General features: G+C 37.0%; 1 protein-coding gene across 1 annotated transcript; it reads right to left on the bottom strand.

The window, feature by feature from the left end:
• Window positions 1-639: 639 nt before the first annotated feature.
• On the bottom strand, window positions 640-11,696 carry LOC145787466 (nostrin-like). The gene is made up of 16 exons (XM_082599214.1): window positions 11,601-11,696; window positions 10,382-10,467; window positions 9,927-10,073; window positions 9,427-9,508; window positions 9,103-9,165; window positions 8,707-8,802; window positions 7,523-7,657; window positions 7,048-7,137; window positions 6,684-6,803; window positions 5,699-5,866; window positions 5,120-5,248; window positions 4,937-5,027; window positions 4,555-4,620; window positions 4,152-4,322; window positions 3,545-3,631; window positions 640-1,760 (listed from the first exon to the last, which is right to left on the bottom strand). The coding sequence occupies exons 1-16, from the start codon at window positions 11,625-11,627 to the stop codon at window positions 1,663-1,665; spliced, it is 1,656 nt and encodes a 551-aa protein (XP_082455340.1). The 5' UTR covers window positions 11,628-11,696; the 3' UTR covers window positions 640-1,662.
• Window positions 11,697-13,407: the final 1,711 nt, after the last annotated feature.

The following is a 13,407-nucleotide window of genomic DNA, read 5'->3' as shown; positions in this document are numbered from 1 at the left end:
GGGTACTTTTAGACTCGGAATGATTTTAAGGGCCTGTTACCTTTCCAAGAAGCCCTAAAACTTGAAGAAACTACCGCGTAGGGCTACTCTTCAGATATAGGCCTACCGTAGTGCGTTTTTCTTACTTGTGTCTTGACTTGGGGCCAGAAGATTTATTTGGTAAGTTACTAGACCCAAATTATCAACTCAACCGCCCTCTCCGGATGCCAACCGCCGGTTCCGTCACAGGAGACATGCTCATTGTTCTTACAATCGAGCTTCTTTTGTTGTCTATAATTGGTCACTTTTAGCAGAATTACTTCTAATAAAAATTTAACATGTTGTTGTCTTCCACTTTATTCTTTCCACCAATGGTTCAACATTTTTCCTTATTGGCACCACTTTTAAATCACCAACCAGTTTTCGCACCCCCTTCTGGAACAGCTGAAAAAGGGGTCAACTAGAATTCAGAAAAATGGTTTTAAAAAAAAAACAGGAAAACAAGCATCTAACCCTAATCTAATTAGTATTACGATCCCGTGGGACAGGTCTAGCACCTTTTAGTGGTGCATGCACCTTTAGTTAAGAACCTGTGTTTTAAACAGTGGGCTGTCGATAGGCTATGTCTAATGATCTAAGAATGTTTAGTCCCACTCAGCATTGATCTCCAACATTGTAATAAAGCATCACCAATTCACCATGCAATTTGCAAATACTCAGAACAATTCTTATCAAAAAGTTTCCTTTCACGGTTAGTTGGTGGCCTGCATCTCAATGGACATATGCGGTAAATAAAACACTTTTATTCAAAACAGTGAAAAAATGTTAAGATAGAAACAAATAGAAAAGCTGAACTACAGTTTGATAAAAACCTGCATAATTAAAAATCTCACTGTATCGACAGATTAACATCAGCAAATGATCGTTATAGCAAAGCGTGGTCAAAATTACACTGCACAACAACTATTAGAAAAAACTACTTAGTTACAGTAAATAAGGCAGAGGATAAAATGGAAGTAAAAAATAGTTCCGATACACAAAAACAGGCTACAAATACAGTATTTTTCGATTATCACATTGATGATACATTGTTGGACACAAAGAATTATTACACCATGTGTATTATACCAATCCCAGCCAGCAAAGCAGTCCATTTCATATTGATTCAACGTCTGCAGACGTTGGTTTGTTGTATGGGAAATTGTTTATACGCACCCATGACGAAACACAATGTAAAACCATAGTGGCATTTATTGACCTATGCATATCGTTCGCTGAGCACATAATTAACAAAATATACTCCAAGTTGATACTACACGCACAAAAGTGAGCCACCACCTAATACAAAATGAATTGATGTCATGAGATACTGTGTATTCTTTTATTTACATTGATGATACACAAATGCTGCTACTCTAAAGCCTGAAAGATATTCCGAATGACAAAATAATATTAAAACATGCTAAGCTAACTTTAGAAAACCGGACAGATAAAAGAAAGCGGCATTAAAAAACTTGTTGAAATATTATGCCAAATCTCTAAGGCGCAAACAAATTTCTGGGAAGACTTCTATTTGATAAAAAGAGCAAGTAAAAATCAAGGGGTGTACGACTGTACGTTTCAAAGGGCACCTGGTGGATTTTAATAAAGAATATTTGCAGCTTCAGCAGAGTATGTCGCAAGCTACTCTACATAGTTAGCGGGAAACAATCCTGTCTGTCCGTTCAGTTCTCCCTTCCACCAGCCATCTATCCCCATTTCGTGTATGTTGATCACCTCTCCTGCAAGCATAGCGTTATAGATAAAGAATTATTGGACAAAAATGTGAAACCAAACCTTCAATGATAATTTTAAAGCTTTCTCACTGCAAGCTGTTTGATGAAAAGTATAATTTTGTTACTACGTGGGCTCTATTTTGTTTCTCAACGTAAAAGACATTTACTCGTATTGCTTTTGCTGCTGAGGTGTCAGTGCAAATTGCTTCATAAAAGGTCTATGTTTGTTGCCTAGGTTCTTTTTATGTTTCTGAACGTAAAAGATACAGCATTTACTCGTTTTACCTCCGCTGCTAAAGAAGCAGCTAGTTTTGATAAACTGTATCACACAATCACACAGCAGTGATATAAAATTCAGAACTAGAGCATAAGTTTGGTAAGAACCATTGCGGAAAAACAAGCATCTGGAAGCATGAAAAACAGCAGCAGGCAGGGATGGATCCAGGGGGGGGGGGGTGCGCACCCTCCAAAAATTTTCAAAATGCCAGCATAAAACTCAGAAATATCAAGCGACACATTTCATCAAAGCATCAACTTAAAATCTGCACTTAATGCATGGCCAATTGGCCATGTTGATCTTTTTTGGCCCCTTCAACTAATATTCAGTTTTTTTTACAAGCTGCTATTATTTTAATAAACTAATGGTATTACGATCTACTAGCAGGGTTGATCGGTTTAAACCGGGGCAGTTTAAACCGCCCGGTTAAAACCAGTTAAAACCTGGTTTAAACCGGGCAGTTTTGACTATCTATTACTGGTCAAAACCCCTTTGGTGTATGAATCATTTCAAGTTGCTTTTCAATTGAATCAAAAATATTACCCTCCATGTTTAGTAATGATGTTCAACTATATTTTGTTTAGATCAACAATAACCTAAATGCTGGATTTGGAACAAAAAATATTCAATTTCTCTGTTTATTTTTGATATTTCAATCAGTTGATTATTTCAATTATTGAGAAAATTCAAATTCTAAAAATAAGTTTCTGATGAACCAAAAAATGCTTGGTAGAACGATGAGCAATTTGCACAGCCAACTGAAGTACAAGAATTTATTCCAACAATTTTTTTTTTATGAAAAACATTTGCCATCAAATTTTATCCAGTTAAAATAAAACAATGCGAATGCATATTCTAAGATGCCTTAAAAATTAAAGACAGGATAGTTTTTCGAGGCCTGCATATCAAAATGGTCACAACTCACAACTGCTTTTATATTTCCTAAATAGCCCATAGCTCAGGTAGGCGACCATTCACTACATAATAATATTTTTCTGGGCTTTGACCGGTTTAAACCTAGTTTTCACCGGTTAATACCAGGTTTAAACCGCTTTTTTGACCACTTAAAGATCAACCCTGTCTACTAGTATTACTTTATATTTTGATAGATCATAGCATTTTATATCAGCATGTAACGAATTGATGCTGTGTAGATTATGGAATGTGTACCAATGGAAATAATCATGTGATTTGTACTGCTCATGTTTTTAAACTTTAGAATATTTCCCAAAATTTCATCACGTTCTTGAATTTTGTTATATCATATATAAGTGTTTTTTATTTATGCTTGTTTTTAAGACTTGATTTTTCATACATATTTTCTCCGTTTTCAGGTCTTTATTAATATTAAACAAAAACATGTGTATTAACAACATGAATGCTTATCAGTATGCCAAATACAGCAGAGACACATTTTGACAGTGCCACACTGATGGACCTCCTTAAATGAAAATAGATTTCAGCAGCACCCCCCCAAAAATTAGAGGCTGGATCCATCTCTGGCAGTAGGTACCTTCGCAAATGGAAAGTTCGTCGTCTCGAGTTGCGGCGTAGTCGTACACTGCAACACATTGGCGCAACGGACTAGCAGAACCATTTGCTAAATAAAATAACGTTATTTGGGAAGTTATAAGGCAAGTTGAGGAGGAAAGCAGCAAGGTGGGCTTGACAAGAGAGGACGCTTTAGACAAATCGATGTGGAGGCAGGGTGTGAAGGCGATTGCGCTACTTTGAGGTGAATCCGGTCACCCTCGGTAACAGGGACATCACCGGATTAAAACTGGACTACTACTAGGCTACTACTATTCAGCAATATTCAAGCTATCAACTGAACAATCCCAAAAACTAGATTTACTCAAGCAGATTTTAAAAACTGCTTCATTGTAATAAGTTAATTAATTTATTTTTTAAAATCAAGAGAAAGATAGCTTTAGAAAATGCACAAAAAGTTATAGCAGCACCAACATGCACAAAACATACAAAGAAACTATTTTTTTTCTTTTGACATGTGTCATCATAAAACAGTAAATCTTTAGCACATGGCATGACGTCACTTCAGTGGCAAGAGTGAACAAGAAGCTTGAAGATGACAATCAAACTTTCAAAATTAAGATTATTACTTTGAACCGAAGATGCAGGCGGGGGAGGAGCCTTAGCTCGCGTCACAGTTGCTTTGCACGATTCGCTTTGGTACCGCTGGTAGTCTGCTGAAGAGAATGACGACGAGGAACGCTTTTTGCCGTCGATAGTAGGCGCACTCATCTTTCTGACCGACATTGTTTCTTGAGAATCTGCCATCAGGCGAGAATTGATAAGGTGGCAGGACTGAAGTAGAAAACTAAAAGATTGCAAGTCTCCCGAAGCTGCAATCTGCTTTATGATAAGCTCCTAAGGAGAGACATACCTCGAGCAACGAACACCTTGTCTGTTAATTAAATGATAGGGAACTAGCCGAATCGGACTAGCCGAAACGGGCCATTCCGGCTCTATACAACCGTTGCATGTTTCGTACAAAAAACATACCCGATTTGCTTCGAAGAGACATTGTCCGGCTTGTATGCTGAGGAGTCGGTGCGGGACTTTTCAAAGCTGCAAGTCATTGCAAAAGTTACCAAGTCGGTTCTTAACGCTACCAAAATCATGCCAACGTCATACAAATAAACAAGACTTCTTACTATCAGAAAAGCTTCACCATTCGCATTGTTTTAGCTACTACAAGGTTTTAATTCGACAAAGTGGAGTTTGTAACTAAGAGAAGATAAACCTATTACAATCGCTCAAACCACACCAAAGAATAACAAAAAAAACTCCATTAGCTTAACACATTGAAACAGGAAGCGAAAGATTCGGGTAAGAACATTCTGGGTTTCGGATTCATGTTTGAAACCATTGGCTAAAAACTCACATTTGGTTTTGTATGATCGATTTATCCCCAAATTGTTCATAAGGTCATCTGCTTCACCGGGGCAAAGCTTCAAAGTTGAATACATGATTCCCTGCGAACAAGAAAATAAAATAACCTTGACGTCGCGTGGACCAACATACAGTTTATACAAAAGCAGGCTGTTTGCTTTAAAGCTGAACTTACTTGTTTGTCGGCATGGCGCTCAATCTTGTCAGAAAAGGGGTGGCTCGGAAGAATGTTGCCGTCTAACGTGGCGAGTGTGCAATTGAGTTTGTAACGAATCACATCGAAAAAAACCAACATTGCAGTCGACTGGAATGAAGGGCCGGCTTAAGAATATGCCAGGAGGCGTAATTCTATTGAGCTATGGTAACTAACAAGGGAAAAAACAAAAGTTTAATGTTTTAAAAACAATGGTGTTTATGTGATGTGTATAACAGGAGTGTGAAATGTGCGCCAAATCACCAAAAGTGTTAAATTGGAAATGGTTTAGCATCAAAAATAAAGAAACTCTGATATTACATGTTAAAAAAATAAATAAATCGATACTTCAGACATGGATCACTGCAGTCTGCAAGTGACTGTGTTTTAACAAATATTATCATGAATAAACTAGAATTCCATCCATTAAGCTGGACAGAGCAAATGTGATTGCAATTTTTTTTTTTTCGGACAATTATCCCTTTTGCAATTCGTCTTACTATAAACTAGGCAAAAACGGTTGTTCTACGAAGAAGATCTTTCAAACGAAGTTCTACTTACTTGACTCAATTTGACGCTAAAATCAGCGTCACCAGACTTTTCATGAAGTCGTATCAAGCCGTCGTGGTGGGAGCGTTCCTTCTGGAGATCGTTGATGTATTGTGCCAGTAGCTTGTTGATGTAAACTCGTCGCCTGTCGACACCCATGGGAGTGCTAAAGTTCTCTTGCTGTTAAAAATCATTTAACCTTGTTATTGGAAAGGTGATAGCGAATGTCGGAAGATTTTGTAACAACGCAGTAAACAACTGATTTCCGGACCCAATGCTCGGCAGAAATATTTTGCTACTCCTGCTGAGTTGTCTTCCAATAGTAGCATGATCAGGGACGGATCCAACAAGTAGCCTGGAGGGCGGGGGCGATTTCAATAAAACAAAATATGTGTAGGTCTACATTAATTAATCCAACCTTGTAAATACACCGTAAACAAAGTTACGCTTCCGTTTTTCAGGGGGAGGGGCTGCCCCAATCACTCTCCCTTGGATCTGCCACTGAGCATAAAACATGATACGATGAAATTACAACGGACTAAGATATAAGATAAATGCAAGGGTTATAGTGACCAGAAAAAGTCGACATGTAGATTGTAGAGTTAATTACTCAAGTCCCTTTTGAATAAATGCAACTTTTGTACGTTACAGGTAAACACGTAAACTAATTTACAGTAGAAAATGGGAAACTATTTTGAAAAAGCTATTCTTGACAACTTCACAGCCATCAGGCGTATGTATATCTTCGAGGTGTATCACCTTCACTCCACTCATGGGATGACTGTTGAAGGGAAATGGAAGGGGGTAAAAACAAAATTTTGACTACGTTTTGACCTACATTGGCAAATTATTTTAAAGAATATGAATTGAAACCAAAAACAAGAAGAGAATACAACATCCATTTAGTATGTGAGTGTGTCTTGAGTTTCAGGTTCATATTTGAAACTTAACGTTAAAACAAAAGGATTGTTCACAAGAGTTTTGAAACATAACTTACGTAATAATCACAGAGAAGTTGTTCGGATACGTAGGAGACAGTGTTGAGCTTCTCGCTGACGACGGAGATTTCGTTAACAGCACTCACACCGCTCGATGCTTCGTCAATGGTTTGACACATCTATAATGATTCGGGCCGTGTCAACGCAAAATTGTACAAAGTTTAGAACAGAAAGTATGATTAACGTGTGAATTCAACACAACTGTGCAAGACGAGCACTGGGTCTAGGCAAGACACTCAATGAAACCCATTAAAAAGGGTTGCGGCACACGAAAACTGGGTTTTTGCTTTTCCTTTCACCTTATCTACACCTTCAAAAACCAAGATAATTTCCAACATTTGATAAGAAATTAAAAAAACTCACATTTTTCATTTTTGACGAAACATCGAGCATGTTGTTGGAATACGTTCTTATGACGTCACACAAAGTGGTGAGCCGACTGTTGTCCATCTCCTGTAAACAAACAGCGTCTTCACTTAACGTAGGTCACTTTTTCGTTTCTTTTCTACTCTGCATGACAGCATCGTGAGTCTTTGCACCACCGAAGGTGCAGGTTTTCAATTAAAGTTTAGTCTAAAACCTCAAAAAACAATAGATGGGTGGGTACAAAAGTGAGAGCAATGTGGTGAAAAAACTAGCAAAAATCCACCTTGTTTGCATCGATTTTGTAACCTGCAGACGTTGAGTTAATGCAAAAAATGATTGATTAGCTGACTGAGATATAATGTTACAAATGCAACTGATGTAAACCCAGGTAGAAAAATATTAAAGCACATGTATTTAGATAGAACTTTCGCAAGAAGAAATCGAGTAGCTTATTTCCACAGGAATTTCATACCTCAGCAGCATCGCAGCATTCGAAGCTTGATGTTTCCCATTCTTGGCGGCTGCGTTCCAGTTGGAGCAGGGAATTGTGATATTGCAAGTCGGCTTGTTGGACCACGTCTACTTGCTTTAGTTGCTTTGTGATTAACTGTGCAAGAATAACGTTGGTACAACCTTACTTAGAAATGATAGTCAATATAACAAATGTCATGTAATTGTATCTCATGCAACTGCATGGTAAAAATATCATGAAAAAAGAGGAACCAGCGTGACGCAGACCTTTAATGGAGATCTACAGCAGCACATGGCGTAAGAATTTTGACATTTTTTTCTTGCTCTGTATCACATTAGAGATCAGTGAAAACAAAAACAGATGCTTGTACTTTTTTCAACTTACAGCTGTATAGAGCCTATCCGTCCTTTTTACATTAATTTAATGTCTGCAAACGTTGAATTAATGTAAAAAGAGCCGACTTACAGGGTGGATAGCGGTCTAAAAGTAGTTTTGTTCAGTTGTGTCATACTCATATCTGATGAAATAGGACGATACTTTTCTTGGAAAATATAATGCAAATTAAAGCCTTTCTCACGAAGCAAAATCCTTTCTTTTACACAGTAAAAAGATAATTATTAAAGTGTAAATGTAAAATTAAAATGCAAAAATGACAGATTTAGCTAGCTGAGTGCACGTCTTGTACGGACAAAACAATGAATGTTTTTCAAGACAATGTTCATTGTAGATGAAGGCCAGTCAACCGAAAGTTGACAATATTTGCGGAAGGTGTGTGAATAAAAGATTTGCGCAACCCCGTTTACGACTTCCTTGTATATAATAATACAATAGAACATGGGGCTGTATGCGTACGTACACATTTTACCACACTGTAATGTTTAAACAAGTTTCTTGTGAAGAACGCTATATAACAATATACCCATGTAGCAGAGCAGTCGCTTTTACCTTGATTCAACATCTATTCACATTGAACTAACGTAAAAATGACTTGCTGGCTAGGAAGTGACATTTCAACTGCGGGTAAATATTGATTGAAACCGAAGTGGTAAAGCTAACCATAACTGTGAGCACGTTCACGAATGAAACTCCTTCAAATAGCGTTGGCCTCGCAATCGAGGGCACCGCAGTAATCTGACCACCAGAGAAAATATCATCTCGATCACATAAATTAGAATCCGGCTTACTTTCTGCTGGTCTTTTTCCGTCATTGGCCGAGGGCCGTTTATCTGTTCTAGTAGGGATTCGTTTTCTTTGGTGGCTTGGTGAAAACGCTTTTTGCTCTGCAGTTGACGGTTTTGTGAATAAAAAGCATGATGATAGAAGATACACAGAAAGAGATATGACGGTTACAGAGAAACAAACTCTCTTCAAAATCTCGTTGGTACCACGAAACAAGGTCTATAACAGCCAGTGGCACACATCTGTCCTTCACCAATACGCCACGTAGCAAACATGTTGTATTTCAAATCAATAAGTCGTGAATCGTTCTATAACGTGCCAAAAGATTACAGTACAAAACAAGGTGGTCAATTATTATACTGTGCTGCAGTGCTGCACCGTGTACGGTTAGACCGACATACCTTGACGTGTTCGGCATGCCTCTCAGTCCACGTCTTTCCAGCAGCTTCAACCTGTTGCTCTATCTGCATTCATTTACATAATAGATATAAAATGAAGAATAATGTCGCGCAACATTTTTATGCGCTGTCATCATCACCCATGTAACCACTGAACTCTTAAACAAAGCAAGTCGATAAGCCGCATATTAATTTTATAAGACTTCTTATTAAGGTTAGACGAGCAAAAACCGTACTGTAAAAGCCACTCCGCAATTCAGTCTTTTTACATTAATTCAACATGTGCAGATGACAAAAAAGACGCATTCGAAGGCTGGCAAAGCATACCGTTCTTCTTTGTTTTAGTTGTCCTTCTGTCACTGTTGAGAGAGGCTTCATGCAGTCTTCAATGAGACGGCAGCTGAGGTCTCTAATAAATAATTTCAATAACAATCATCAGTTTTCTGCGAAATGCATTCAGTCAAAAATCACGGCATGCGTAGCATTAATGATCCTTTCGAGTTCAAGGCAGCCAAAGTCAAGTGCAAGTCACATTTCTTCTCATTCAATACTATTTTTTGCAACATTTGAATGTGATTGTTACACACAGTCTTTTATGACAAAACTATAAATTGATGCTCGATCTTTATTGAAATTTCTTTATTATGCCAATAATTGCTGCAAGGAAAGCATCAGCTACCCTCAATAGAGGTAACAAAACTGATTTTGAACAATGATGACGCAATGTGCATCTATATTCTACAACTTAATTACTCTTAAATTGGTTATCAATAGAACAGTGTATGCGTTCATTTTAACATAGCGCACTTTTAAATACAGTCAGATACCTGTGTATATCAGCTTCTTTTTCCATCTCCATTCCCACCGTTTTCCAGGCATTAGTTAACGGTGAACCAAGTACAAGAGTTGTAGCTTTGGAAACTCTTTGACCCAATCGTCTGATTGTTTTGGCATAAGTTTGTTCCACTTGTGCTCTGAAGGTCATAATTAACATAAAAGCAACTTAGAATGAAGATAGGAATTTTCGTCCATACTGCAACTTTGCAACCATTCATTACAAAAGTCTCACTGCAGAGTGTAGCTGTTGGTATATCATAATTATAACTAACGATCTAGTATTTGCAAAGTAAATGGACTCTTTTGAATTCTCTTACAGATAAAAGACCATCAAACGAAGTAAAAATGCAATATATGTTTTGTTGCATGTGTAAACAAAACCAATACATAAACATCAGCAACTGTGCAAGCTTTTGAGATTGCATAAAACATAAGAAATACATGCCTTTCATTGAGAATATTAACAAGTTCTCTTCCAAACTCAGTTGCTTGTTTTGTGTAGCGTTTCAATTCATCAAATCCAACATTTCCCTAAACCAACAACATCGGTTAACGTGTTGCTTGCATGTGCTTTGTTAACGTGTTGCTTGCATGTGATTTGAAAACTGAGTTACAGTCAGTAATTCTGTGGACACGGGACTTCAATCAGACATCAAATTTTTTATTTTACATCTGGTATATAAAATAGAAAAACACAAAAATGTCATATTTATCAAGTGTTAAAAAGTTTACATTGCATTTGTTACACAGCCATGCAGCGAATGACATATCAATTAAGCTTGTTTGTGTCACGAAGAAGATCGGTGGCGTATGCAGGATTTTCTCAAGGGGGTGGGGGCAGTCAAAACTTTTTTTGAATTAAAAAGGAATTGAAAAAACACCCATTTGCCAATAATAACCACTATATACAGTATACACTAATACAGTATATAAGTCATATTGTGTAAGATTAGCCTACCATACTAAGCTTGCACCAACGATAATTTTTAGTTTGCAGCAACTAGTTTACACAATTAGATAGAATTTGTATTGAAAAAAAAATGGGATATAACACTCTTCAAGTCGCATATAATGTTTTACATAGAGAATGTAGTGAGCTTACTCAACTTAATAAACCATGTGTAATCGGCTAATCGCGTATTGAGGGTACGTCCAGTGGCGGGGTCTGCTACTATTCGGTGAGCCCAATTCGGTGAGTCCGTTTCGGTGAGTCTGATTCGGTGAGTTCCTAACCTCTAACCCCTAACCCTAAAACGGCAATGATAATTAAAAAAAAATGAAAAAATCCCCCGTTAAGGGATCGGACTCACCGAATCGGACTCACCAAAACGGGCCATTCTGCAGTGGTGTACTTAATGAATAAAGAAACTTCAAGATTTAGGGGCACCGGTTCAGGTTTACAAAAGTGTGGTACAGTTGTGACAAAACAAAAGCTAAAGTGAGGCAGCCACCAAAACATGTTTAGATAATTATTAACATATTTGATTATTCAACAAGCAATAAATACAAGCACACAATGCAAAATAAAATGCATCCTACTCAACAAAAACAAAACTTGAAATATGAAAACCAAATTGCAATACTAACACATTATCAGTGGGGTAATTGCAGTGGTATTACGATATACTAAAGTAATCTAGTAATCAAAGAAAAAAAAAACTCACCATGAATGTATTCTTATATGCCATCATGCAACTTCTTACAAACAAAATATTGATGAATTTAAAGAGTAGTTTGTTGGTTTATCATGATAATATTCTAAAAATAATAATTAAAATTTTGATATATAGCGCATTTGTGATTGTTGTTTTACTTCCAAACTGTATCCAAACACTACTGTCATTCTGGGGGAATAATTCTGCACAATCCGGTCAATAAACAATTCGTCACAAAATGCTCAAAAAGTAAAAAAACCTGATAAAAGTGCTTCTCGTTGACATATTTATTTTTATGCCGCTTGAAAGTCAGGATGCCATTTTTAAAACAGAGTTTTTCTAAAATCGTGATATGAAAACCAACAAGTCACTTAGTTAGCGTAAAAAGATAAAACTTACAGAAGTTGTGATAACATTATTGATAAATAAACTGTTAAATTTTTACTGTTTAATTAGTTTCAATTGCAAAATCATTACAAATTTGTTAAGTGGACGCAATTACCTCAGTGGTCACAAATACACATATCAACCCTATAATCTGATGATCTAAATATAATATCCTAACAAATTCAAGACTCTTCCAACAAGAGACCTAGATTTTTGTGTTGATTGTAGAAAAGCATTTACATACAATCTCAGAGAGCTCTAAAGAAGGTTTGGCTTGCTGCTTAAGCACTATTCACAATTCATGTTTGATCTTGTTCATGGTACTTTTTATCAAAATTAGTTAACTTTAAATGTCCCTTTGTGTGCATTTTTTTATTTGATACATGATAAATGCAGCATTATTGTTTGGTTTGATTGAATCTTTATCCTTAGACTGGGTATGATAAGCTTCTTTGAGAGCTTTATTCCGGCAATTTTGCATACTTGTAGAGACTTAGAGTTACAGTACTGACGCAGGCCCAGTCATCAAGATTGAAAGAGCGAAGTTTCCAATTGTTAAAGTACTGTTGCCGGGGAATTATTCCATCCATTAGATGCCGCTGAATGGAGAGCAGTCCTTAATGTGCGCTGCTCGAGCACACACTCTGAAAGTCGAACCAGCGCAGCTTGATCTTGAAGCTTCTTTGTTCATAAAGTCATATGCTAACCAACTGAGCTATCTTTGTTTATAACTAAACAATCCATTTCTTTGATAAAGTTGATAATGTAGCCTGCAGATAAATGCTGTGGTTGGTCTTATCACTTATAATGGACATAGCCTCTGAGGCTATTGTATCGTATTCAATATTCATTTATATAAATATGAAGTTGTTTTTTTCTTTCTGAGACTTCAACATCCAAGGAAAATAGACTTTAATAGCAGGGATATCTAAAGAAGGGAATACGAAAGCTTTTATTACTTCTGACAATAGAAGGGCTTTTCTTATCGTAAATAATCTAGCTGTTTATCATTCATAAATGACAATTGACACCAATGGTAGTTTACTAAATCATGTTATGATAACCTGTATTGCTATTAACATCAGGCCTGGATATTCACAGCATGCTCATGGTTGCTTGCTAATTCATTAACCGTATACTTGCTTACATCTAGACTACTTAGAAAGGTCTTTCTCTTTTTTTCCCACAGACTATCCAATGACAAGAAGTCCATAACTTGCAGACTGCAGTGAATTACTGAGTCTAGCTCCCACTTGCTGCAACCTGCAACTCTTGCAATTTGCAGTAGCACACTACAATAGCGCTGCAGACAGACCGCAGCGCCAGCGCAACACTTCAGTTGTGTTTAAAAGCAGTGATGCCTAAAAAACAAGCCCAAAACAGGCAAGTCAATACAATAACAAGCCCAATAATTTGCAACCAATACCAA

Source organism: Aplidium turbinatum, chromosome 18, assembly GCF_918807975.1.
Source record: "Aplidium turbinatum chromosome 18, kaAplTurb1.1, whole genome shotgun sequence".
In the NCBI taxonomy this organism is placed as follows: Eukaryota; Metazoa; Chordata; class Ascidiacea; order Aplousobranchia; family Polyclinidae; genus Aplidium; species Aplidium turbinatum.
The sequence above is the reverse complement of the archived record's forward strand: the minus strand, read 5'-3'. Positions and strand labels throughout refer to the sequence as shown.

What these genes read in the sequence shown, in the direction of transcription:
- LOC145787466 (XM_082599214.1), bottom strand. Translation starts at nt 11,627, where the DNA reads ATGATGGCATATAAGAATACATTCATG. An exon ending in AATGCTGCGATGCTGCTGAG is followed by an intron (nt 7,138 to 7,522) that starts GTATGAAATTCC and finishes GTTTGTTTACAG; the next exon opens with GAGATGGACAACAGTCGGCT. An exon ending in TTTCGTCAAAAATGAAAAAT is followed by an intron (nt 6,804 to 7,047) that starts GTGAGTTTTTTT and finishes GAATCATTATAG; the next exon opens with ATGTGTCAAACCATTGACGA.